This window comes from Bubalus kerabau, chromosome 2, assembly GCF_029407905.1.
Source record: "Bubalus kerabau isolate K-KA32 ecotype Philippines breed swamp buffalo chromosome 2, PCC_UOA_SB_1v2, whole genome shotgun sequence".
Lineage (NCBI taxonomy): Eukaryota > Metazoa > Chordata > Mammalia > Artiodactyla > Bovidae > Bubalus > Bubalus kerabau.
In genome coordinates, this window is record NC_073625.1 from 20,423,168 (window position 1) to 20,446,819 (window position 23,652).

The following is a 23,652-nucleotide window of genomic DNA, read 5'->3' on the forward strand; positions in this document are numbered from 1 at the left end:
GCAGTAGGTGAAATAACAACGTTAGTCGATGACTCTCCCGCTGCTTTCTGAGATTTCTGCCTCTTTGGGATTGTGATCAAGGCAAGACGCAGAGATAGAATATTCCCCGCACGTGGTGACTTCCTAGCTTTAACTGCCCTAACAGCTCATGGCTGTGTGTGGAGAAATCATTACCAGGAGTTTCAAGAAGGAAGAATGCAGTCTCTAAGTTCTAATTCCCTAGAGGATATCAAATGATCAGAAGGAAAACCATGAAGTCAGTTCAGCTTCTGACCCTAAACTTCAAAGAAAAAGAGGAGTGATAGAAATGTAAAGTTGTGGGAAGACATCGTGCGTACATTTAGAAATTTTTGTACCTAAATAGTCTTTTTCCCTCATCCCTCTAATGAGTGATTATTTAATTTATTTATTTCTGTTTTTTTAATTGGAGTACAATTCCTTTACAGCGTTGTGTTAGTTTCTGCTGTACAACAACATGAATCATCTATATGTGTGTGTGTATATATATATATATCCCCTCTGTCTTGAGCCTCCCACCCATCCTACCCCACCCCACCTCTCTAGGTCATCATAGAGCCCCGAGCTGAGCTCCTTGTGTTATACAGTAGCTTCCCACTAGCTATCTATTTTATACACAGTAATGTATATATGTCAATACTACTCTCTCAATTTGTCCCACCCTATTCTTCCCCCACTCCATGTCCATAAGTCCATTCTCTACATCTGTGTGTCTATTCCTGTCCTGCAAATTGGTTCACCAGTACATTTTTCTAGATTCCATATATATGCGTTAATTATACGATATTTGCTTTTATCTGTTTGACTTACAAGTCATTGCTTTCTTAATACAAATTATATTATTGCCCGTTTCTAAGAGGACAATCCAGGCAGTTTTATAAATATCAGGATGGAACCGGCCAAAGTATAATTGTTTACACAAAAGCCTGAAGTGCCTTCAGCATCTGAGGCATTTGACTCCAGAGGCACGCGGCAGAACAGCCCAGCCTGAAGGTCCAAGGCACGCAAGAGCCAAGTGGCCTGTCGTGGCCCTCCAAGCAGCTTGACATGTCACTCTCCTCACAGAAACACATTCCACTTGTCATGACATTCTGAGTGCTATACGTTGCATCACGTGTATATAGTTACAATTTTAAATATAATTTATGATCAAACCAGTCATGAACGGGGGATGGATGAGCAAAGAATATAAATACATACTGGGTTCTGCCTAATTCCTTTTAAGCCTGTGGCCAAGCGGTACCCTCTGGTTCCCAGCCTCTCCCTTTCTCTCTGACCAGCCACCACTTAATATCGTTTAAGTCAATAATATGGTTATGAAGTCCCCATTCATAACTTAAAATGGCTGTGTACTTTGAGACTCAGAGCTAAAGCAAAAGACAAGTGTGTAGCTATTTTTACCCGGGCACAGAGTATATGATTCATTAGTGAAAATTCTCATATGGTTTTTTGGTGAGATGAGGTATAATTTACCCAAAGTCCATAAACCAAGACCTTATTACGATTACTTAACACTTAAACTTCCTCAACAGTGAGACTAAAAAGTCAATACTGATCCTCCTAAAAATGATCTGGTGACATGAATTAAAAGTCTAAAGAAGGTGCATATCCTGTGGGAAACAGACTCATAAGAAAGAATCAGGGATGCTGTCCTCCAATACAAAACAAAAAGTTTAATATAAAAAGAACAAAACAAAATGAAAAGTTAAAGAAAAAAGAATCAGGGATGCAGACAAAGATTTAAATATGAAGGTCCTTATCAAAGTATATTTATAATAGAGAAAATTTGGAGTAAAAAATCTAAGTATCCCATAATAAGAAAATAAAGTATGGTCTCTTTATGTGAAGGCATATTATGCAGTCATTAAAAAGCATGTCAGGAAAATTCTAATATCAATACACTGAAAATGAGCAGTCATGATTAGAAAATTAAAATATTAAATTTTATATATACTACGATCCTGATAATATAATGTTTGGGCACAGAATAAATACTGAAAGAAAAAACAGTAAGTTACACTGGTAGTTTTGGCTGGGTGGTGCTGATGCTGTTTTCATCACAATATTTTTCTGTGTTTTCCACAATGTCCACAGTGATCTTGTATTAGTTTTATAATCATAAGCATAATACACAGTGCAAATTAAAGATATATCTGGATCATACAAAGCACTGCACTAGATATAAAGCTGGAGCATAAAAGCTGTTCTGTTAATGTAACTTTTAAAGGAGTGGTCCCTACATCAGCATCATACAGAAACTCAGAAACTCTCAACTATGTAAATTACTGATTGGCTCTAGGAGCTTTGACATGTAAATTACTCAAGATCTTTCCAAGATCTTCTCTTCTGTGCTAAGGACATATTCTCATTGACAGAGGCTTACAGAATCCCTTTACTGGTATTCATCTGCCTGTCCCATAAAACATGACCTAGCAAGTCCCCTTCAGCAATTCTGAAAGAGGGACAGAGGGCCCCAGGTAATATGATGCACCCAGAGCGCATCTGCAGCTCTGACAGGTGCAAACAACGCCTCTCATCTAAATATAAATGGACTTAAGCAGTTTGGAAACAGTCTTTCCCACTTTCTATTCTGATCAAGCAAAAGAATGCTCTCTTCTTTAGTTCTGACTCTCTATGCTGGTTATTTTTTTATTTAGATTCACTTAAATTCAAAGAGAAGCAATGTTAGAACTCTAAGACGACAGAAAGCAAGAAAAGGATTTCCAAAATCTTGTGTGATTTGAACTGTTTTTGAAATTGTTAAGTTGAGGAGGAGATAAGGTATTAACAACATTTTTTTAAAGTTTTCTGGACGAGCAAAAAAAAACTGATGTTAACACATGCAGAAGGAAAGACTATTTAGTATTTAAGCCAGAAAGAGGATCTGATTTTTAATCAATGGAGTGGAAATTCTTTGGGGGAACATATAGAAGAACTCTGTGCCATTTCCAATTCCTGCCATTCTCTCTCCCATTACCCCTAAACGTTTTCTCCCCCTTCAGGATCCTGCTCAGTGGTCACTTCTCAAAGGTCAGCCTTCTCTAACATTTCCCTCTTCCCTCTTCCCCACTGACACACACACAGTCTTTCTCTTAGCTCCCCAGAGATCTGCCTTTCACACGTTCATTCCACATCATTATTTGTCAGTTTAAGAGCTTCTTCAGAGTAAGATAATATATCACTTATTTTTCCATTTCCAGCACCTAGGCTTAAGTTAGTTAATAGTGCACTATAGAATAAATGAACAAATGTGTAAGACACAGCTAAAAAAAGTCACAGATGAACCCAAGTGCAAGAATAAGACAGTGCTACCACTAACAACCATGAAAAAGAGGTTTATGGATGATCATTGGCTATCCTTAGCCACTGGCTTCTTTTTATTTGGGGGAGGAGGATAGGCTTATTAAAGAAAATTAAGGCAACAATTCAATGCCAGATATTAGAAAAGGAACTTGGTAAGCATTGACTAAAGGGTTGAAATTTTCCGTTTTCAGTTTCCCTCTTTGCTGCTAGAAAATGAAACTGCAAAGCCAGATTGTCTAAGGACCAGTACATCTCTCAGGTTCTGGGGTTCAGGACTGATACGAATTCTCCTGCAACAGTTCTCCAGAGCTTGCAACCCAGCTCTATTCCAATCTCAAAGACTGTGCTCTTTTCAAACTCTTAGATGCCACAATCCTACCTACCAAGCCTGTGGTGTGCCACAACTAAGTTTAGCCCCACTCTCCTGGTCTGAAATAGTCACCTAAACCACAGGGGAAGTTATTATCCATGATTTCCTAGATCTATGTAAGGAAGATGCTTCCAAACCCAAATGCTATAAAATTGTATTTACTTGTCCCAACTCCTTCCCACTTGGGTTCAGATCACCCTTTGCCTGCATATGTTTTGCAATACCTGTTGGCTCTTTATCTCTGCCCACTCCTCTAGCATGCTCCCTCCACTTGAGAAATGTAGGCAGCACTTGGCTTCATAAATTTTCAAACTTCTCACCAGCTAATAAAAGGGTATTTAGAGTTGGCAAAGGAATTATTGCATAGGAATTTCATTTGCCAACTGCCTACCAATAGTTAATTTCCCAGGTGGTCCTTAATTAGATTTATCCACTGAAAGAGAAGGAAGAGGACTAATGATGACCCTTCAGACAGGAAGACTGAGTCTGAGGAAGCTCTCTATAGCACCGAAGACTCCAACTACATTATTGTAATGGACCAGTGTTTTTGTCTTACATTCCTAGTAAAGTTAGAAGCTGCTTTTAAATCTCTTATAGCAGAAATTCCCATATGCTATGGTCAACATATTAAATTTTTATAAAGCTAAATATACGCAATATGAAGGATGAGCCTCTACTGTGAGATTAGGCCCTTCCTGTATTTTGTTGTTGCTGTTAAAGAGTGTGTGCATGTGAGCTTGGTAGTGTCCAACTCTTTGCAAACCCATGGGATTCTCCAAGCAAGAATAGAGTATTTCTTTCAAAAATAAAAGGTGGTAACAGAAGATGGTAGGACTTGTTTATGTTTTTAATTGGCACTTTAAAAAGCTGGTAATACTATATTAATTTCCAAAATTCAGTAAAACTGGAAAACTGGGATCCTCATCCCTAAAGTGGTTAGCTCAGAGCTGGTCACCAAGGAAATGATATCTATGACTGCTGCTGCTGTATGCATATTAAATTGATCTCATATGGGTGGCTGCTGCTGCTGCTGCTAAGTCGCTTCAGTCATGTCTGACTCTATGCAACCCCATAGACGGCAGCCCACCAGGCTCCCCTGTCCCTGGGATTCTCCAGGCAAGAATACTGGAGTGGGTTGCCATTTCCTTCTCCAATGAATGAAGGTGAAAAGTGAAAGTGAAGTCGCTCAGTCGTGTCGACTCTTAGCGACCCCATGGTCTGCAGCCTACCAGGCTCCTCCATCCATGGGATTTTCCAGGCAAGAGTACTGGAGTGCGGTGCTATTGCTTTCTCCAATACCTACCTGAGAAACCCTCAACTATATATGCAATATTCTGAGATGGGTATTGGTCCTTTGCTTCAATAACAACTTTATTAAAAGGATTTTACTGTATTCCATTCACAAGGACACCCGGACCGTGATCGGCACAAAGCAAGCGTTCAGTAATTACTTATTTTCAACAATATCCTAGAAGCTGGGGATACTGATCCCGACAAGGCTCCACCTAAAACGGAGGGAAACACATTTGGCATTCTCTCTCGGCTCCTCTGGGCTCTACGTGTGATGGAGGAACTAGCGGTCACCTGTGAACCCCGTGGCTGAAGAGTAAGACAAAGGCGGGGCCGACGGCATGGGTGAATGGCTCTGCAATCCCGTCCGCGCGCGTAGGGTGACTTTTCCCGGCTAGGACTTTGCCTAGGCAGTAGGAACTGTGCCAAGCGCCGGCGTCCAGCCCTCTGGCTGTAACGGGATGCCGTGCAGCAGGCAAGTGCCTCTGCCCCCTGGCGCCCGTTCCCCCGGCTTCGGATGAAATTGTGACCCACCGCCCCCTTCCCACCCTTTGGAACCCGGCCCTATCGCTCCCGGCGCGCAGCCTATCACGTGGCGCGGCGGTGCTGCGGGGGTGGGACCGCGGCTCCGCGGTTATTGGTGGACGGCGCGCGTCTCGGGCGCGCCCATTGGCTGCGGGGGGCGTTCACGGGAAAGGGGGGTCTGGGAAGGCGTCCCGAGTGGGGAGAGGTGGCCTGAAAGTTAAAGGGAGCCGCGCGGCGGCTGGGAGTTAGAGTCCCAGGTGAGGGGCCGCAGGGAGGAGGCGGGAGGGCTGCTCTAGCGCACGGACGGATGCGGCTGCCCGCGGAGGGCGCCCACCTGAGCCCCGGCCCCCGCTCCTGCTGTCGCCGCCGCTGCCCCTGCCACCCTGGCTGGGATGCTGCCGCAGGCTGGCGCCTTCGCACCTCGGGGCTTATGAGCTGTACCAGGTACGTCCCCCACCAAGCCCGCAAGGCCCGGTGCCCGACCGCAGAAACGACGACGAGGGCACGCATCAGGGACCCTTCTCTGCTTCCTGCTGCACACACTTTCTCAGGCCAGCTTGCAGTTACACTCTGGGCATGGGACACTCTAGAAGGGCTTGAGGAAACTGTTGCTTCCTCGTGGAGAGGGCAATGCAGGGACCAGAGGTTGGATGGAGCCTGGCCGGACCCACGTGATGCACCGATTGGGTGTCCTGGCCACGATGGGAGGCTGGGGCTGGGAGTCCAGACCACTCTTGGTCCCTACTGTGCCGAGTTCGAACCTGACACTAGGCTTTTCCGCCTGGGAACCGACACTGCTAGAGCTGAGCCCTGGGATCTTGAGCAGAGGGGAAAGTCCCTGCGTCTCTCACCCCGCCTCGATTGCCCGTTACAACATAGGGAAACACACTGGGTCATCTCTCATGTCGCCGAGGGCTACGGGACACGGAGCGCACCGGCGGCTGGGGCCACTCGGAGCCGAGCCACCTCGGGTCCCCGGCCCCCAGACAGGCCGTCCTGGGCCGGCGGGGTCGAGGTGGCCGCGCGGGGACGCTCTCGCGGCGCTTCTCCGTCCGGGGTGGCCCCGCCGCCCCGCCCTGGTGTGATAACTAGGGCTCCTCCTCCTCGTCGTCTTCCTCCCCCTGCCGGTCACAACTCCGGGAACCCAGCCCAAGCCCTGCCTCCCGGACACACACCGAGGCTCACGTAGTCTGGTGGCGGCAGCCTCCCCTGCCATCTCCCTCCGGGTTCTCCGATGCAGCGAGCCAGCTGGAAAGGGGGCTTCCCCGCGGCCCCACAGGTGGGTTCCCGCCCGGCGAAGGATCTCTGGGAGGGGTTGGGGGCGGGGTGCAGCCCGGGCCTGGCTGGACCCAGGGGACAGTGACCTGTGGGATCTTCGAAGCCAGGACGCCCTGGCCTGCCCCCGTGTCCTGTTCCTGCCACCGTTTTGAGTCCAGAGAAAGAGGTGTGGAAGCGACTCAGTGCAAAAGAGGGAGCAGAGAGCCCAGAACATACTAGAAGGTTTGGGCTCTCTCCTGGTATTGTTTGCTGCAGAAGAGGAGAAAATTGAGAACTTGGAGAGTTGCTAGAAGATGTTGGGGCCTGTGGTCTGTGTGGCCAGGCCTCCCTGGGAGAGCCACGGCCCAGGAGAAGCCAGAGGAAGGCCTTCAGGCTGGGGTGCAGAGGAGAAGAGGAAATGGTTCATTTGGCAGGGTTGTCCAGGAGCCAAGACTAAAGTGAAGACAGCTGGAGGATTTACCCCAAAAGTAAAGTTGAGGTATTTAGGGAAAAGTTAGTGGGAAAAGAAGAACCATCAGGCAGTATCAGCAACCCAGAATGTCAGAGCTCAAAGGGATCTCAGGGGAGAAGCTCAAGCCCAGAGAGTCTGAGTAATTTGCCCTGAGTGCCACAATGGCACCCCACCCACTCCAGTACTCTTGTTTGGAAAATCCCATGGACGGAGGAGCCTGTTAGGCTGCAATCCATGGGGTCGCTAAGAGTCGGACACGACTGAGCGACTTCACTTTGACTTTTTACTTTCATGCATTGGAGAAGGAAATGGCAACCCACTCCAGTGTTCTTGCCTGGAGAATCCCAGGGACGGGGGAGCCCGGTGGGCTGCCGTCTATGGGGTCACACAGAGTCGGACACGACTGAAGTGACTTAGCATAGCATAGCCACAGCAATGTGTAGGCATTCCTAGGCCAGTGTGCTGTATTTCATATTGGACACTTCTAGATGCAGACACTGTGCCATTTTAACTTATCTCTTTCCTATAATATGCAACCTCATCCACAGATATTTATCTCAGAGATGCTTTGGATGGCGGTGACAGAATAGAGGAGTCCAAGTGGCATCTAGGGCTGCGAATAATGGCCCCATGGTCAGAGTACCATGGGAAAGATGCCAACTTTGTTCACACTATGGCAGCCAAACCTTTTGGGAGCAAATAAAGAAATGCCAAAGGGGTAGGTGTCCACATCTTTAAAACAAAAATTATACCTGGTAACTTGGTTGTGAACGCTTACCTTCACAATGTAGCTTCAGTGTTCTGGTGAGTTATTGGTGCGTCTGATATTTCTGTCTTTTCTTATCAGAGTGCAAGAGAATGGGGGAGGCAATGTGTTGGCCTCCATACAAAAGAAAAAGATTTGCCTTCTATAAAAGGCACAGCCAGAGAGTCAGTAGTTCAGCTGCTTGAAACTGTGTAGGTGATAGGGTTATTTTCTGCACAAGTTGATAGATTTGAGAGAAGAATCACCGTGACATGTAACCCTTGCCAGCTGTCGGGAGAGGGTGTGTTGTCACTAGTGGAACAGGGAAAACTTTTATGCAAAACTCTCCATGTTCTCTCTAATTTGCATGGAGTGTTAGGGTTTGTCCTCTTTTTGACCAGAAACACTGAAATGTACCCTTAGACACGTCCAGTCTCTCATGGGGCAAGACTGATCTCCTAGGCATCTATTTGGAAGCAACAGTTTTGAGAATCCCTGCTGGTCTGAGTAACAGCTACTCACAGTCTCGTGACCTTGTCCTGCAAAGAACTGGTATCCAGGTCCGATGTCATCTCTGCTGGTTCAGTTGTGTGTCCACATCTCCTGGTTTTTTTTTCCCTGACCAACCTTCGTGACTCATATTACCTGGCTTGGGCGAGGGAAAGGGCAGAGCTCCCAAAGAGTCTGTCAGAAGAGAGGGCGTGAGTACAGCCCAACGCATCCTGTGTTGGAACTGCTCATTTTCATACCATTTAAGGATTAAAACACCTGTCCAGGTGCCTGCCTTTCAGGGACTTAGGAAGCTCTGATTACCTTGTGTGTCTCCAGTGACAGGAGTACGTCTGGGTGTTGGTCATTGTGGTCAGGGTCCATCAGGGAGTTTCTGAGCAGAAGATCAGGAAGGCTTACACCAAACCAGCACTTCGGTGTACCAGTTCTTGGAGAATGATCTGGTGAATAAAAACTGGAATATACCTGTGAGGATGGACAAGGGAGCCAAGAGTCAGACTGCACCCTCTGTTGAGGCCACAGGGGTTAATGACCTCCCCTCCAGCGCTGGCGACACCGAAAAAGTGAAGGGATTCTGGGCCGGAGCCCAAGAGGAACACCTGGGCCCCCAGGTGGTTCACCTTCCTTTTGCCTTTCATGGAGAAAGTCACACAACCAATTCCACTCTAGAAAGTGCCAGTGGAATTGTTTGTTTAGCTCCAGTCCACAGTGCCAGTGGAGTCTGGCTCTGACTCCAGCCTCACCTCATTAACCCCCCAACCCCCTGTTCTTAAAGCTCGGTGATAAAAGGGATCCCAGGGGTACATTTATACCTCTGGGTCCAAATACTGAAACTTTACCAATGCTTTCAACTTAAGCCTCTCCAACCGGCGGGGTTAGAACTTGAGAGCAATTGCAGTTGACTGCAAGTGTGCAGGAGAAGGCAGTGGCACCCCACTCCAGTACTCTTGCCTGGAAAACCCCATGGGCGGAGGAGCCTGGTGGGCTGTAGTCCACGGGGTTGCTAAGAGTCGGACACGACTGAGCGACTTCACTTTGACTTTTCACTTTCATGCATTGGAGAAGGAAATGGCAACCCACTCCAGTATTCTTGCCTGGAGAATCCCAGGGATGGGGGAGCCTGGTGGGCTGCCGTCTATGGGGTCGCACAGAGTCGGACACGACTGAAGCGACTTAGCAGCAGCAGCAGCAAGTGTGCAATTGCTTTCGCTGATCCCCTTGTGTTAGAATTCTGTTTCCAAAATATTTTGAGAGCTCCCCAGTCATTTTCTAATGATCTGTTTTAAGGTGGTGCAGGAAAGCACGTAGAGAGCCTGCAGTTGATCTTGTGCTGACTCAGGCCAGGAGGAAGCTGCTGTGGCCGAGGAGGAACCCCTCCGCCCTTAGTTCATACCCAGGTTGTCGGGTGGGCAGAGGAGGAAGGGCTATATGCAGCTTTGCCTGCTGTTTGGTTATTTTTAATTAACAATTCATTCAAAAAACAAAAGCTACCTGTGTTAAAAGTAGAACTGAATGATTCCAATGCATTCTAACAGAGTTTTGCAATGAACAGAGGAAAAGAAAAATTGAATTACTTTTTAGGTATAGGGTTTTTTGGTATTTGTTTGTTTTACATTGAACCCCTTAGTGAACCCCCCACTGACATTTTTTTTTTTAAAGCTGTCTTGCCCAGTTCAGTCAGAACTTGCCTTTCCAGAACAATTGCATGGGTGTAAACAAATATAATAGCCAATTTGCTCCTAAAATTTTCACTTGTTTCACTGTGTTAGAGGAGAAACAGAGGAGAAACACAGATATCCTTTAAAATGCATCTTGATGGCTACTTTCTGGCTATAAATTAAGATAAAAACATTTAGAAAGGTTGGGCCATTTCAGACTAATACAGGTACTTGTGTTTATTGTTTTGTCTCTGAACGTGTGGGTTCTCCACTTGGTCATTACTAAGTGATTCCTGCAGCCCGAGGAAGTGCTATTTTTGTTTGTTTTGGAAAAGGGGATCAAACCCAATATGTCTTCATACTTTCTCATTTTTCTTTATATATTTGATCATCAAAATCAAGCTGAAGAGCAGATATTATTTATGGGTCTGGTATTGTATGTGAGACCAGTGATCTCCACTCTTGTCAGAAGATGAGCAACATTTTGCCAGTCTTTCTCTTGAACTACCATCATCAATCCACAGCACAGCAACCCCCATGGAAGGGAGATGAGGGGAGGCCTGAGAGTTGGTACCCCAACATACCACCACGCACTGTTGCCACACTAGAGCCTTTGCCATGCAGGAAGATGTGATTGGCAACTAATCCAGATCCTGTGTTCTGTGATTCTCAGACCAAAGATTTTAATCCAGATTTCATCACTGACTTCTTCAGTTAGCCCTTTGGAACTGTCAAATCAGGATATCAATTTGCCATGGTAAATAGAAATTCAAATAGCTTGGCTCTAGTGTGACAATAGTGTTGGGTGAGTTTTGGCAAATCTTAAGATATCTGAGATGTTTTACTATATTCATTCTGTTTTCTTGGTTAGAGAAGTTCTATTATTTTAGAAAAGATAAGACAGTACAAATCAGGAAAATAGAAATTTCCTGAAGTCCCATCACCTTGATATTTTGGCAGTTTTAAGTATATCTCTAGTCTTTTTTCTGTGCATATATGTAATAATTTTGCCCTACAAGTCTAGTTTTTCTGTATAATTTTATCTTCTCCATTTTTTACATTGACAGTGAAAGTGAAAGTCACTCAGACATGTTCGACTCTTTGTGACCCCATGGACTGTATAGTATAGACTTGATTGTATAGATTGTATAGACTGGACTGTATAGAATTCGCCAGGCCAGAATACTGAAGTGGGTAGCCTTTCCCTTCTCCAGGGTATCTTCCCAACCCAGGGACCAAACCCAGGTCTCCTGCATTGCAGATGGATTCTTTACCAGCTAAGCCACAAGGGAAGCCCAAGAATACTGGAGTGGGTAGCCTATCCTTTTTCTAGCAGATCTTTCTGACCCCGGAATCAAACCAGGGTCTCCTACATTGCAGGTGGATTCTTTACAAACTTAGCCATCAAGGAAATCCATTTTTTACATTAATCTTATATTATGAATTTTTATGCCTTTTAAATGTTTTTTACAAATAATGATTTTAATGATGATATAAAATTGTATCACATGAATATAGTATATTTGATTTAATCGGCTACCTGTTATTGGTCAGTTTATTTTCTCACATTTCTCCCTCCACTTAATGTTGCATTGAACAATTTAATACATTAATCTTCATGCATTTTAAATTATTCCCTTAAGTTTAACACCTGTATGTGATATAAGAACCTGAAAATATAAGATTTAGAAATTTTGTGCCATTTGGACTAATACAGATATTTGTACTATCTTTTGAAATTCTTTCCTAACTCATTAGGTAAAAACAGGCACTATTTTCTAATCTAAATTTCTTAAATTACTTACAATTTTGACATTTTGCATATTTATAAGCCACTTTTAAATTTCTTCTATGAATTTTCTATTTGTGCTCTTTGCTCATTTTTCTACATGGAATATTTGACTTTGTTATTATTTTATAAAATCTCTTTATATATTAAGGTATTAACACTTTGCTGCCATGCTTTTTGGAAAATATTTCCCCAGTTTGTCTTGTTTTTTTTTTTTTTTTTTTAGTTTTACTTACTTTATTCCCTTATAGAAAAAACATGGTTTTTATGAAGTCAGATTCATGTAATCTTTAGCATGATTCTCTTTGCTTTTTATTCTTATAGAGGCTGTTTTCACTGTAGAAAAAAAAATTATTCACTGATATGAAAAGTTTAAAAATACTAAATTTCTGGCACTTTTTAAAAAACATACTAGAATATAAAAATCTATTGTACATTGAGTGAAGACAGGTTGGGGTCTGTCTTCACTACTGAGTCTAGGGTCTGGCATCATGCCTGGCACATAGCAAATGACAATCAGTATTTGTGGGAGGAATTAATTTCTTTTTATTGGATGAAAGCAGGATTTACCAAACTGTGTTCAGCAAGGTGCTCCACAAAAAATGGAGGCTTCCCTCATTAGGAATAAGTTTTGGAAACTCCACAAACAGCATGCGCTTTTCATTATTCCCCACAATCATCAGTGCACTGAAGGCCTCAAGAAATCCTGACAGGGAATCCCATGAACTGGTTTTAAGACCAGTGGTTCCATACTTCTTTGGTTTTAACCTTGGGCCTCTCCCCCTGCCCACCCTCCACTTACGCTTTTAATCTCCCCTGAAACCATGGTCACACTGGACCACCCTTGAGTTAACAATGAGCTGTGGCCACGTGGGCGGAGATGAAGGCAAACGCAGCTTGCCAGTCCCTGTTGGAAGGATGAATCTGAATGTCTGTCTGACCTCCTTTCTGTTTCTGTCTTTCCCCTTGGCCAGGGTTCTAGCGTGTTCCTCTAGCCCCGTGATGGCCGTGGACATCGAGTGCAGGTACAGCTGCATGGCCCCCTCCTTGCGCAGAGAGCGGTTCGCCTTCCAGATTGCCCCAAAGCCAAACAAACCTCTGAGGCCTTGTATTCAGCTGAGCGGCAAGAATGAAGCCAGTGGGACGGTGGCCCCGACGGTCCAGGAGAAAAAGGTGAAGAAGCGGGTGTCCTTCGCCGACAACCAGGGGCTGGCCCTGACGATGGTCAAAGTGTTCTCCGAGTTCGATGACCCGTTAGATATTCCGCTGAACATCACCGAGCTCCTGGACAGCATCGTGAGCCTGACAACAGCGGAGAGCGAGAGCTTTGTGCTGGATTTCTCGCAGCCATCAGCGGACTACCTGGACTTCAGAAATCGGCTTCAGACCGACCACGTGTGCCTGGAGAACTGCGTTCTGAAGGACAGGTCCATTGCAGGCACCGTGAAGGTGCAGAACCTCGCGTTCGAGAAGACGGTGAAAGTCCGGATGACCTTTGACACCTGGAAGAGCTTCACAGACTTTCCCTGTTGGTACGTGAAGGACACGTACGCGGGTTCAGACAAGGACACGTTCTCCTTTGACATCAGCTTGCCTGAGAAAATTCAGTCTTACGAGAGGATGGAGTTCGCCGTGTGCTACGAGTGCAATGGACAGACGTACTGGGACAGCAACAAAGGCAAAAACTATAGGATCATCCGGGCGGAGCTGCAGTCTACCCAGGGAACAGCCCAGCCGCCAAACGGACCAGATTTTGAAATAGCCTTTGACCAGTTTGGAAGCCCTCGGTGTTCCTACGGTCTGTTTCCGGAGTGGCCTAGTTACTTAGGTTACGAGAAGCTTGGGCCCTACTACTAGTGACAGCCTGGGATGGAGCCGGGCTCAGTGGGCGCGGATGAGCCGAGCTGCAGTCATCCTGAAATGGAGAGGGAAGCCTGGAGAAGAGCTGAACTGCCATCAGACACAGTTTTGAAAGTAAAGGATCCTAGTCACTTTTCTCCTGCAGTCAGCCAAGACAGCCAGGTTTTGATCACAGAACTGGATTCATGCTTGGAGGAGATGGCTGTGCTGGTCCGTTTGGCAATGAGGGTCTGTCTGAGCAGGATGATGCTGGAAAGGGTCTGGACGGGACCCAGGCTTGTGGGCAGCCGTGGCCAGGCCAGAGGATGTTGGCTCAGTGATAAGGAGTCCCTCTCCTCTTGGGTGTGGGAAGTCAGTCCCCTGGCAAGCCCTCGGTCCTCCCCGTGGCCCCTCTTCTGGGGGTCTTCTCCACCCAGCCAGGGCCTTCTCACCTGTTGCAGCTGCCCTGTGTCTACATGGGCTTCACACTTTATCTCTGCATTTTTGTGCACTTGGTTTTCTTCCACAGTTCAGCTGCTGTTCAGGAAAAGATGATGCAGGCCGATCAACTTGTGATGGAGACGGGCATTTCCTCTTTCTGACCCTGCTTTGACAGCCCAGCAGAGAACGACACACCAGCAATGGGAAGTCAGCTGGCTCCTGGGCGGTGTCACCAATGGCACTAGGCTGATGCCAGCAGGACAGGCACGAATGGGACGCTTAGCTTCTCCTCTTGGCTTTGGGGGAGATTTCTAAGCCCTCGCTTTTACCCTGAGTCACCGGACAGCTTGGTTACAAGACTTGTTGTAACTTGCTCAGCTGGCTTGCCCGTGTCTCTTTCTTCACAAAAGGATTTTAGAATCTCTTTTCCTGGAGAGTCATCATTTATGCCATGTTTGGGACGTTTGGATTTGCAGATTCAGTATATCCTCCACACCTCCAGAAAACATTTGGTTGTATTTTGACTCTGATTTACAACATCCACATTGTAAACAACACTTTACCAGCCCCGACGGACTTTGATTTGGTTGTTCTTATTTATGGTGTGTGGGTGTGGAAAGGGATGGGGAGAAAAACCTCACCAACTTCTCAGATTTGGTTTTTACTGTTTGCCAACTCTGAAGTATCATAGACTCATTGTTCTTAACCACATTGGACTAAAACATTAAAAGTCTGTTGGTTCACTGTTGTGAGATTCCTGGGACTTTCCTCATCCAATGGATCCCCAAATCCTGTGATTTTTCTTGGGCAAGATTCATTGGTACTTGGGAGTGTTTAAAAAGTACTTTTATATGTGTATTTGTAGAAGGTTTGGGTTTTGTTTTTATTTTCAGAACTTAATTAAAGGACTGCCTCGTTTTTCTTCTGCCTGATCTTAATAAAGCGAGGTCTTCCTAAGGGGAGGCAGAAGACGGGATACCCCACTCCCTAGATCTGGGGACACAGACCCTGGACTCTGCACGCAAAGAGCCTTCTTTTGCTTGCATTCTCCAGATCAGTTGGAAGAGACCTCCTGGTTTCTGTGGCTTTTGTAAATCAGCATTGAGCAGATCTCGAGTGTCTTGGCTCCTAGAGTTTTGTGGTTGGGTTTTTTTTTTTCTTTTCTTTTTGAACTTTAAAATGTTTTGATTTTTTAAAATGCTCTTAAGTGGTGTTCCATAGAGTTCTTATCCCTAAAACTGGCTGTGATTAGTCTGCAACCTAGTGCTTTATTTTTTATGTCTCTCCCAGGTGGCCAATGCTGGGGGATTACATGCTAATATAATTTAAGGGACAATCACATTTTTTTCTTATTCTGACATTGGGCAGGACTAGGTTTTATGTAAGCATGTCTTACATCCAGTACACAGACAAGATTCTCTATATTATAAATCTGGTGATCAGAATTGTTATACAAGAGTGTAAATCTACACCATTTGGAAGCAAACCTAATTTTATACGGGTCATGAATTTATTTTGCTTTAAGAAGTCCCCTCCCTCCTGCAGTTTATGAAAGCTAGAAAGTGTGCTGTCATTTCCTTATGACCAGATCGTTCTCTGTTAGTAAGAAAGATGCCCCAAGTGACTTCTGTATGGTTTTCAGTCATTGTGATCTGAAGGCATTCCCGTGTCAAAATTTGAAATATGGTAATTCAGTGATAAGTATCTCTTTCAAAACAACCACAAACCCTCCCCCTACCCTTCTTTCCTCCTAGCTCACCCCAGCTTTTCTGCTGGGGGCACAGGTTGCAAACCCCCTCACCAGTGCACCTGGGTTGCTCACCCCACCGGGCAAGTCCTTACCTGCTGGCAAAGAAAGACCCTTCTCTGACTAAAGCAAGTGCCTGCCCTAGCTCCCCAGCAGCATTGTCAGGCAGTGAGGTTTTGGCCTCTGAAGAGCACTATCTCCTCTTCACCAGTCAGTCTGTCTCTTTTTGGGCTTCCCACATGGTGCTAGTGGTGAGGAACCCACCTGCTAATGCAGAAAACTTAAGAGAAGTTTGATCCCTGGGTTGCGAAGATCCACTGGAGGAGAGCATGGCAGCCCACTCCAGTGTTCTTGCCTGGAGAATCCCACAGACAGAGGAGCTTGGCGGGCTGCCGTCCATAGAGTCGTAAAAAGTTGGACAATACTGACGTGATTTAGCACACGCATGCTGTCTGCTTTGGGGCCAGTTCTCTCCCAGGATATCAACAGCTGGCCTCAGGACCTGCTCCCAGGGACTCTCTCCTCGGTTCCTAACTCACCAGCAGTAATATGTCTACACACTTCAGAAAGGGACAGGTTTCTTATCTGGAGACATGACTGTAGCCTGACCTGTAGGTCTGACCCTCTTGGTTATGATGACAAGTGGCCCCCTTCCCAACTCGCCCCCGCCTCCCCCCCCAAAGGACCAGCCTTCTGCCAGTGGTGCAGCTGTCCAGGGGCGGGGAGCAGCTTCATTTCTGTTTCAAATTTATTCCCCCACATGTCCTGGGGAGCGTTTGCAAATTAGGTGCAATAAATAAACTAGGTGCTCTAAAGATAGATTTTATACAATAAGCTTTCAGTGTTTCTTGGAAGATGGCAGCATTTGGGCAAGACTGTTTGTTTTTTTCTTCAAGTGTTCTTGTTACAGGTGAAAAACAGTGAAGTTACATAGTTCTCCAGAGATTAAAACGATTTCAGAGTCAGGATAGAGTGTATTTTCTAAGATTGAACGGTGGCAAAACATTACTCTTTCAATGTTTTTTCTAAAGATGTAAATTTTAAACTGCTAAAAGAATGTTTTGTGGTTTTGATCTTTGCTTATAATTTGACATTTTTAAAAACAAGCATTACTTGTAGTCACTGGGATACTAAATGACTTCTATATATATATATACATATGTGTACAAACCCCCAAAAAGAATTGGCTCACTTTTCAGAAGAGCCGTGGGCTAGGGTTTCCCTCTCGATGGACAGTGAGTGAAAACTTCAGTATCCTTCCGTCAAAGCCCTCGACAGGATGTGATTTGCTAGAGAAAGCACCATGGCTTCTGCCCTGGGAGGTCCTGACGTCCTCGTCTTTCCTGAAATGACCATGGACATTGGGGCTAAGATGTTATACTTACAATGGGATCTCCCAGGTCATCTGAAGACACTTTGCCAGCGTATCTTCACTTCCTGAAGCGGGACACATCTGAACGGGGAGGGACAGACAGCCGTGCGGACAGGCAGCTTTTCCTTGTTAGGGTTGTAAAGCATTGGAGCGCAAGTTGTAAAGCTGTGGATGCTTTTAGTCTTGTTTATCAGTTTCTAAAGTCGGCTGGACCTGTGAGGACTCCAAGAACACAGCTGTGGTGGTGGCAGTCCGCTCTTACTTCTATGTGAATGTAGAACCGGAGACTCAACTTCATTTTCATGCCTAAAAGTGCCTTGTCGAGAAAGTTCCACAGGTTTTTTTTTTTTTAAATACATATTTTTGTACAAAAAGGGGAAATGCACTTTAAAAATCACAAGAATGGATGCCTTGTGTGTAGTATAAGAGAGTGGTTTGTTTGGATCTCAAATGCAAAAATGTAATAAAGGTAGAAAACCCAAAATGGAAAGTGTCCTATTTTAAAACTGACTCTCTTACAGTCAGAGGTTGGGGAGGAACATTTTCAATCAGTGTGTTTCCACATATAGAAAGCCAGTTTCCAAAAGGGCTAGGACACAATCAGTGGCTAAGCTGAAAAGCTGGAAGATGCAGAGGAAGGAGTAATGGCTTTTTAAGCTGTTAAAGCAGCCAAGGCTGATTACAACTAAGAAAGTGATTGCCAGGGAAGAGGCACAGGGGCCTGAGTTGTTATGAATCGTTTTTAATGATCTCAGGGTAGATCTCTTCCTACCCTCTCACTTGCTCTTGAAGAGTATTTTTGGTTTAATGTATGCAACAGTGGGAAAACTAATAAGCAGCTATCACAACTTGGAACTGTTTAATCAGACAGACTTTGCAACCAGCAAACCACACAGCTCCTAGTGGGGCCCTGCCTCCAAGGGGTGCAGGACATTCACCCTAAGTAAGAGTTCAGAGATGTTTTATTTCAAAGTTCAGAAGATGGGATGCAGGCGAGGTCAGCTGCTGCCAGATGTTTCCTGCCAATCAGTCTCAGCTACAGGGGAAAGGCAGTGGTGTTTCTGCCGTAGAAAGAGCATTTTCAGTCCTAGCACCTGGTCAATAAGTGCCCAAAGCGAGCTACAAGCGTAACCGTCTTTCTCAAGCCTGGCAAACACTGCCCACGTTTTGGCTTTCCAGAAATAAGGGGAAAAAAAGAACACTCGTTTTTATGAATGTCGACTTGAGATACAATGTGGTTTTCATAATCATTACATAATTCTCATTTGTGAGATGGACATTCAGGAGATGTCTAGAGTAAAAAGAAACAAGGAAAGAAAAAAAAAAAGCCAAACCAGTTTTCTAGAGCAACATCCCCAGAATAGCAAATATCCAGCTCTGTGAATAATTTAATGGAATATTTGTTGCTCATGGGCAAGGCCATTTCTAGGTACTGTTTCTTTTTTTTTTTTTAACTTCAGTTTTGGCTGTACCGGGTGCAGGGTCTACGTTGCTGCCTGTGGGCTTTCTCTAATCACAGTGATCCGGGGCTACTCTCTAGTTGCAGAGTACGGGCTTCTCACTGCAGTGGCTTCTTTTGTGGAGCATGGGCTCCAGGCAAGCAGGCTTCAGCAGTTGGGAAACATGAGCTTAGTTGCTCAGTGGCATCTTCCCGGACCAGGGATCAAACCTGTGTCCCCTGCATTAGTAGGTAGGTTCTTACCCAGTGTGCCACCAGGGAGGTCGTCTAGGCACTGTTTCTACTCAACCCTGTATGAGACAGTCATGTTTTAGGTGAGTCCTCTAGGAGCCGTGGAAAGTGGTGCTGCCAGGGGTATCAGTAGTGGGTAAGCCTGGTGCCTGGCCTTGACCCTGCCGCCCCCTGTCAACTGCTCTACTGAAGGGGTTCTGAGTATTTTTAGCAGGAATAAGGTAACCAGGGGCTCTGGCAGTGCCCTGAGTACTTCTTAGAGTTGGCCAACGTGTTTGCTTTTAAAATGCTTCTAAATATAAACTTGTAAGAAGTGCCATGTACACTTTGCATTCTTTGTGAGGATCACAGGAACAAGAGCATTCCAGACGACGGTGTGGTCAGAAAACCATCAGTGTTCATGCTGGAAGGGCTATCTGGGAGCTCTTTTTATGGATTAAAAGACAAAGGCCCTTGGTGTTTTCCCAAGAGTCACAGACTGGTTAGTGACAAAGCTGAGGGGACTGCACATGAGAGTCTCTTTTTCTTTTTCCAAGAACTGTCCCCCAAAACTGGAGCCTCTCTCATGGAACCGAGACTAATATTCTGAAAAGTTCCTCGTGCTAGAAAGATGTGATTCCCTGGGGAGGCATGAACACCTGCATCTTTTTTTGGGGGGGGTGCTGCACCCCGTGGCTTACAGGATCTTAGTTCTCTCACCAGGGATCGAACCCATGCCCTTCCTGCAGTGGAACCGCAGAGTCCTAGCCACTGGACAGCCAGGGAAGGCCCTGAGCACACATGCATCTTTACACACAAGGGGCATATGGCAAGGACCATTGACCACGTGGAAACATGAAGGTCAACATTAAAAGATTTGGGTATCCTAGGGCCCAGCTGGACAGCAGGGTGTGATTGATCATAGGAAACCTCCAAAGGGTCCCATCTACCCCCACATCTAAGGATTCAGAGCCCACACTGCCTTTCATCTGTGGCCCAGGACCCCCTAACCCTCATTTCTTCCTCTGTGACATCACCCATTCCTGGAGAGGAAACAAGTAATCTCAACAGAGGTCTTTGTCCACATGGGGTTCTCTGGTAGGTGACACTCCCCAGACACTTCCCCAGCATCAGACCCAGTGCCAGACTTGAGTCAAGACAAGGTAGGAAGAGGATGCATAATACTCAGTCTTCTTTGGAGCCAAAGACAACAATGATCCAGGACCCTGGGCCTCGACGCCAAATGCGAGATCAGGTGGCTAGATCAGGGCTTGGCAGCCTTTTCCTATAAAGGGCCAGATAGTCATTATATTAGGATTTGCACATCATGTTTACCTATGTCACATATTCTTTTTTTAAAAAAAACATATGTATATAATAACCATTCTCAGCTGTGTTCCAAAAGCAAACTGGCCAAGGGCTGTAGTTTGCTGACCCCGGTTGAAGAATCACATCGAGTGAGCCCTCAGAGGAGACTTGTAGCCCCTCAGCTGAGGCCTGGAGTCAACTTTCTAGTTTGTTTGTTTAAATACCATATAATTTATGGTCTAAACTGGGATGCTTTTGAGAATGAATGGGGGTGTTCTGAATGACCCTGGAGAACTCATGGAAACCAGCAGCTGGGCAAGCCCTACTGTGTCAAGGCCTGCCGGGCTCACCTATCCTAGACTTGAGGATCTCCTTAGACCTCGAGGAACTCCGAAAGCCCCAGCCATGGAACTTATGGAACTTCCCTGGCTGTCCAGTGATTAAGACTACTTGCTTCCAATGCAGGGGGCACAGGTTCAATCCCTAGTTAGGGACTCAAGATCCTGTATGCCACTAGGTCAAAAATAAATAATAAATAAAAAAATTTTAAAGCCAGGAGAAACTATTTTTTAATGCCTTAAAAAACAAACAAACAAACAAACAAAAAAAAAACAGAAAAGAATGATTAAAAAAGAGAGAAAACCCCAGTGAGTCATGGGCCAGAATCAACTCTGGCTGGATAGTGCTTTTGGGGAGATGGGTTATATCAGAGTGGTGATTTTGTCTGTGGTTTCAATGTGTTTTTGTTGGTTAGGTTTGTTTCCTAATGGTAGTGTTGATGGCCAAAAGGCCTCTGGAAACTTCAGCCAATTCACTCTTAAAAGCAGAGAATTTAAAAGGAAAGGGGTTATTAATGGTTTGGGCTTACATCCTACGTCTCTCCACCCCCACCCTGGCGCCCCAAAATAGGGCACGCACAGCCTAGCTCCCCAAGAAAGATGTTCACTGTGGACTGAGACATAGGCTGAGTCTTGCAGTATTCCAAGCCCCAGTCGCCAGAGTGTATTTACCACTGAAATGCTCCCAGGAATTTTGCAAACCACAGAGTCTCTGCTCATCTAACTCTGGCCCAGCACATTCAAGAGGCCTTAAGCACCACAGAAGACCAAACAAGTAGAAATTCATCTCCAAAATGCTCTGGGTGCAGACTCTGAAGATCCCCTCTCCCTTGCCAGTGGCCATCTTGGTGATGTGGACACACAGGCTCTTCAAGTTTTGTCACCTCCTGCAGCGGGCAGTCAGCACAGCCCAGTGCTGAAGGAAGGGTGACAATGGGGAGAGGACCCCCGTATGAGTGCTGCGGAGACCGGGAAATGTCTTTATGAAGCCCTGATGCATCCAGCATGGGCAGGGTTCAGCTTTCCCCAGTTCACTCCTTTTCAGGGAATGTGGACACATCACACGTCACAGCCTGCACTGCAGAAAGAAAACGACCCCCGCCCCCACACCAACTGGGCTCACTCCCAAGGCCATCTCGTTCAGTGCCATCGTAGACATCTTGGTCCCATTTGAATGTGGAATTAGCCAGGTGGCATTTTGCAGATCTTATCACATCTTTTATTATAATTTATTTTAGTATTAATATTCACCATTCATCAATTGCCTATTGAAACAAACACTGAAATATCTGCCAAATATTTTCACAAATTCTTTTTTTGCACACTGCTTTGCACATTCCTCATGCAAGAAGCATTTGTTAGTTTGAATTCTCCAGTCTCCAGTTGCTTTTCTTACCGACTGATCGGTGACCTCACTGTTTTGGGTCCTCCGGACTTATGTTTCTCGTATGTTACCACTCCAGTATTCTTGCCTGGATAATCCTATGGACAGAGGAGGCTGGCCAGTTACAGTCTGCAGGGTCGCAAAGAGTCAGACACAACTGAAGTGACATAGCATGCATGTACATGTTATGTTACTACTACTGCTACTACTCTCTCTCTCTCTCTCTCACACACACACACACACACACACACTGCAAAGAAAAATCAAAACGTATTTTCTCTGCAAGCATCCTTTTCCCACTGGTTCGTTTTCCTACTTTGAAATGTGGAGTCTCTACCCCAGAGTTTCTGCAGGCGGTGTGTTCTGTCCCAGTGTTGCAGAGGCAACACTGAATGCACAACACAGTTGGCAGTGGCTGCAGCAGGAGAGACAGAATGCCGCCAGGCCCCGGTGCCTCGCCCCCTACACAAAACCCTCACCGCTATCTGCTGGGCCTCTGCACTCTCTCCTCAGATGGGGGATTTGAGACACTGGGTTCTGACTGCAACTTCAGCCCCAAGGAATGGTGAACCCCTGGCGGTTCAAAGGTTTTATGAAGCATTGGAATCTGTTCTTAAACCAAATTTTACAAGAACCCAATTTGCAAAATAGACAGAGAGGGAGCTGCCCAAGGTAGATACTACAGAAAGGGATCAACAGCCCTCTGCCCCCACTCCAGATTCCTGAGACACTTCCTAAGAGCCCTGAGCTTCTGAAAAAGAAGTGAGGACCTTTGCCTTCAAGCCCAGAGTACACTGCCCCTGCTTCCTATGCTAGTGAATGTGGGTCAAGGATACTCTGTAAAATAAAACAAAAGAGAGCTAATAAGCAAACCCTCGATGGAAGGAAAACACAACAATTTAACCTTATATTATGCAAAAGGACTTTGGTTATGTTATCAAGGTTAATTACCATCCATGTTTCACAAAAAATCATTGGCTTGTTCACACAGAACCACATCTGACTTGCATATTATTGTACCTGCATGTCTTACACTTAAATACAAAAGATACACTGCTCGACATGGCAACTTCTACTCCTTACTGACAGTGCTTCGTACAACAAAATAACTGAGTGCTTCTATGGATAAGATTGTGACTGGGGCCAAGTACTCTGGCAGATATAGAAAAAAAAAGACACATCACCATCACCAAGCTATTTATAATCTCTCCAATGGTTATTCAAGTCTTTTCCCAAATTGTACATCTTTTTACTCCATTTACTTGTATCAAACTAAGCCCAAAGAGAAGCCTAATGTTTCTTTATTTTAAATTAAGCTTTGTTATTTTGAGATAATTGTAGATTCACATGCAATTTTTAAAAATAATAAAGAGAGCCCATGTACTCCTTACTGAGATTACCCGAATGGGAACATCTGGCAAAACCATAATACAACGTCACACTCAGGATGCTGACATGGGTAAAGGCAATAGAGAACCTTTCCACCACCACGAGGATCTCTCATGTCCTTTTAAAGGCACACGGCCTCTCTTCCTTGCTCTACGTCTCCCTACACCCCCTGCCCCCGCCCGCTGAGTCCTTGACCCTGGCAACCACCTCTCTGTTCTCCCTCTCTAT

The 23,652-nt window shown here is 45.5% G+C and overlaps 1 protein-coding gene across 2 annotated transcripts; it reads left to right on the plus strand.

The window, feature by feature from the left end:
• Positions 1-5,710: 5,710 nt before the first annotated feature.
• PPP1R3B (protein phosphatase 1 regulatory subunit 3B) lies at positions 5,711-18,435 on the plus strand. Of its 2 annotated transcripts, none has more exons than XM_055567205.1 (2): positions 5,711-5,950; positions 12,912-18,435. In XM_055567205.1, exons 1-2 carry the CDS (start codon positions 5,814-5,816, stop codon positions 13,792-13,794), a joined length of 1,020 nt encoding a protein of 339 aa, XP_055423180.1. In that variant the 5' UTR covers positions 5,711-5,813; the 3' UTR covers positions 13,795-18,435. The 2 variants fall into 2 exon arrangements, with proteins under 2 accessions (XP_055423180.1, XP_055423181.1); XM_055567206.1 differs by lacking the exon at positions 5,711-5,950 and adding an exon at positions 6,009-6,785 and having other exon boundaries at positions 12,912-18,434.
• The last annotated feature ends 5,217 nt before the right edge of the window (positions 18,436-23,652 follow it).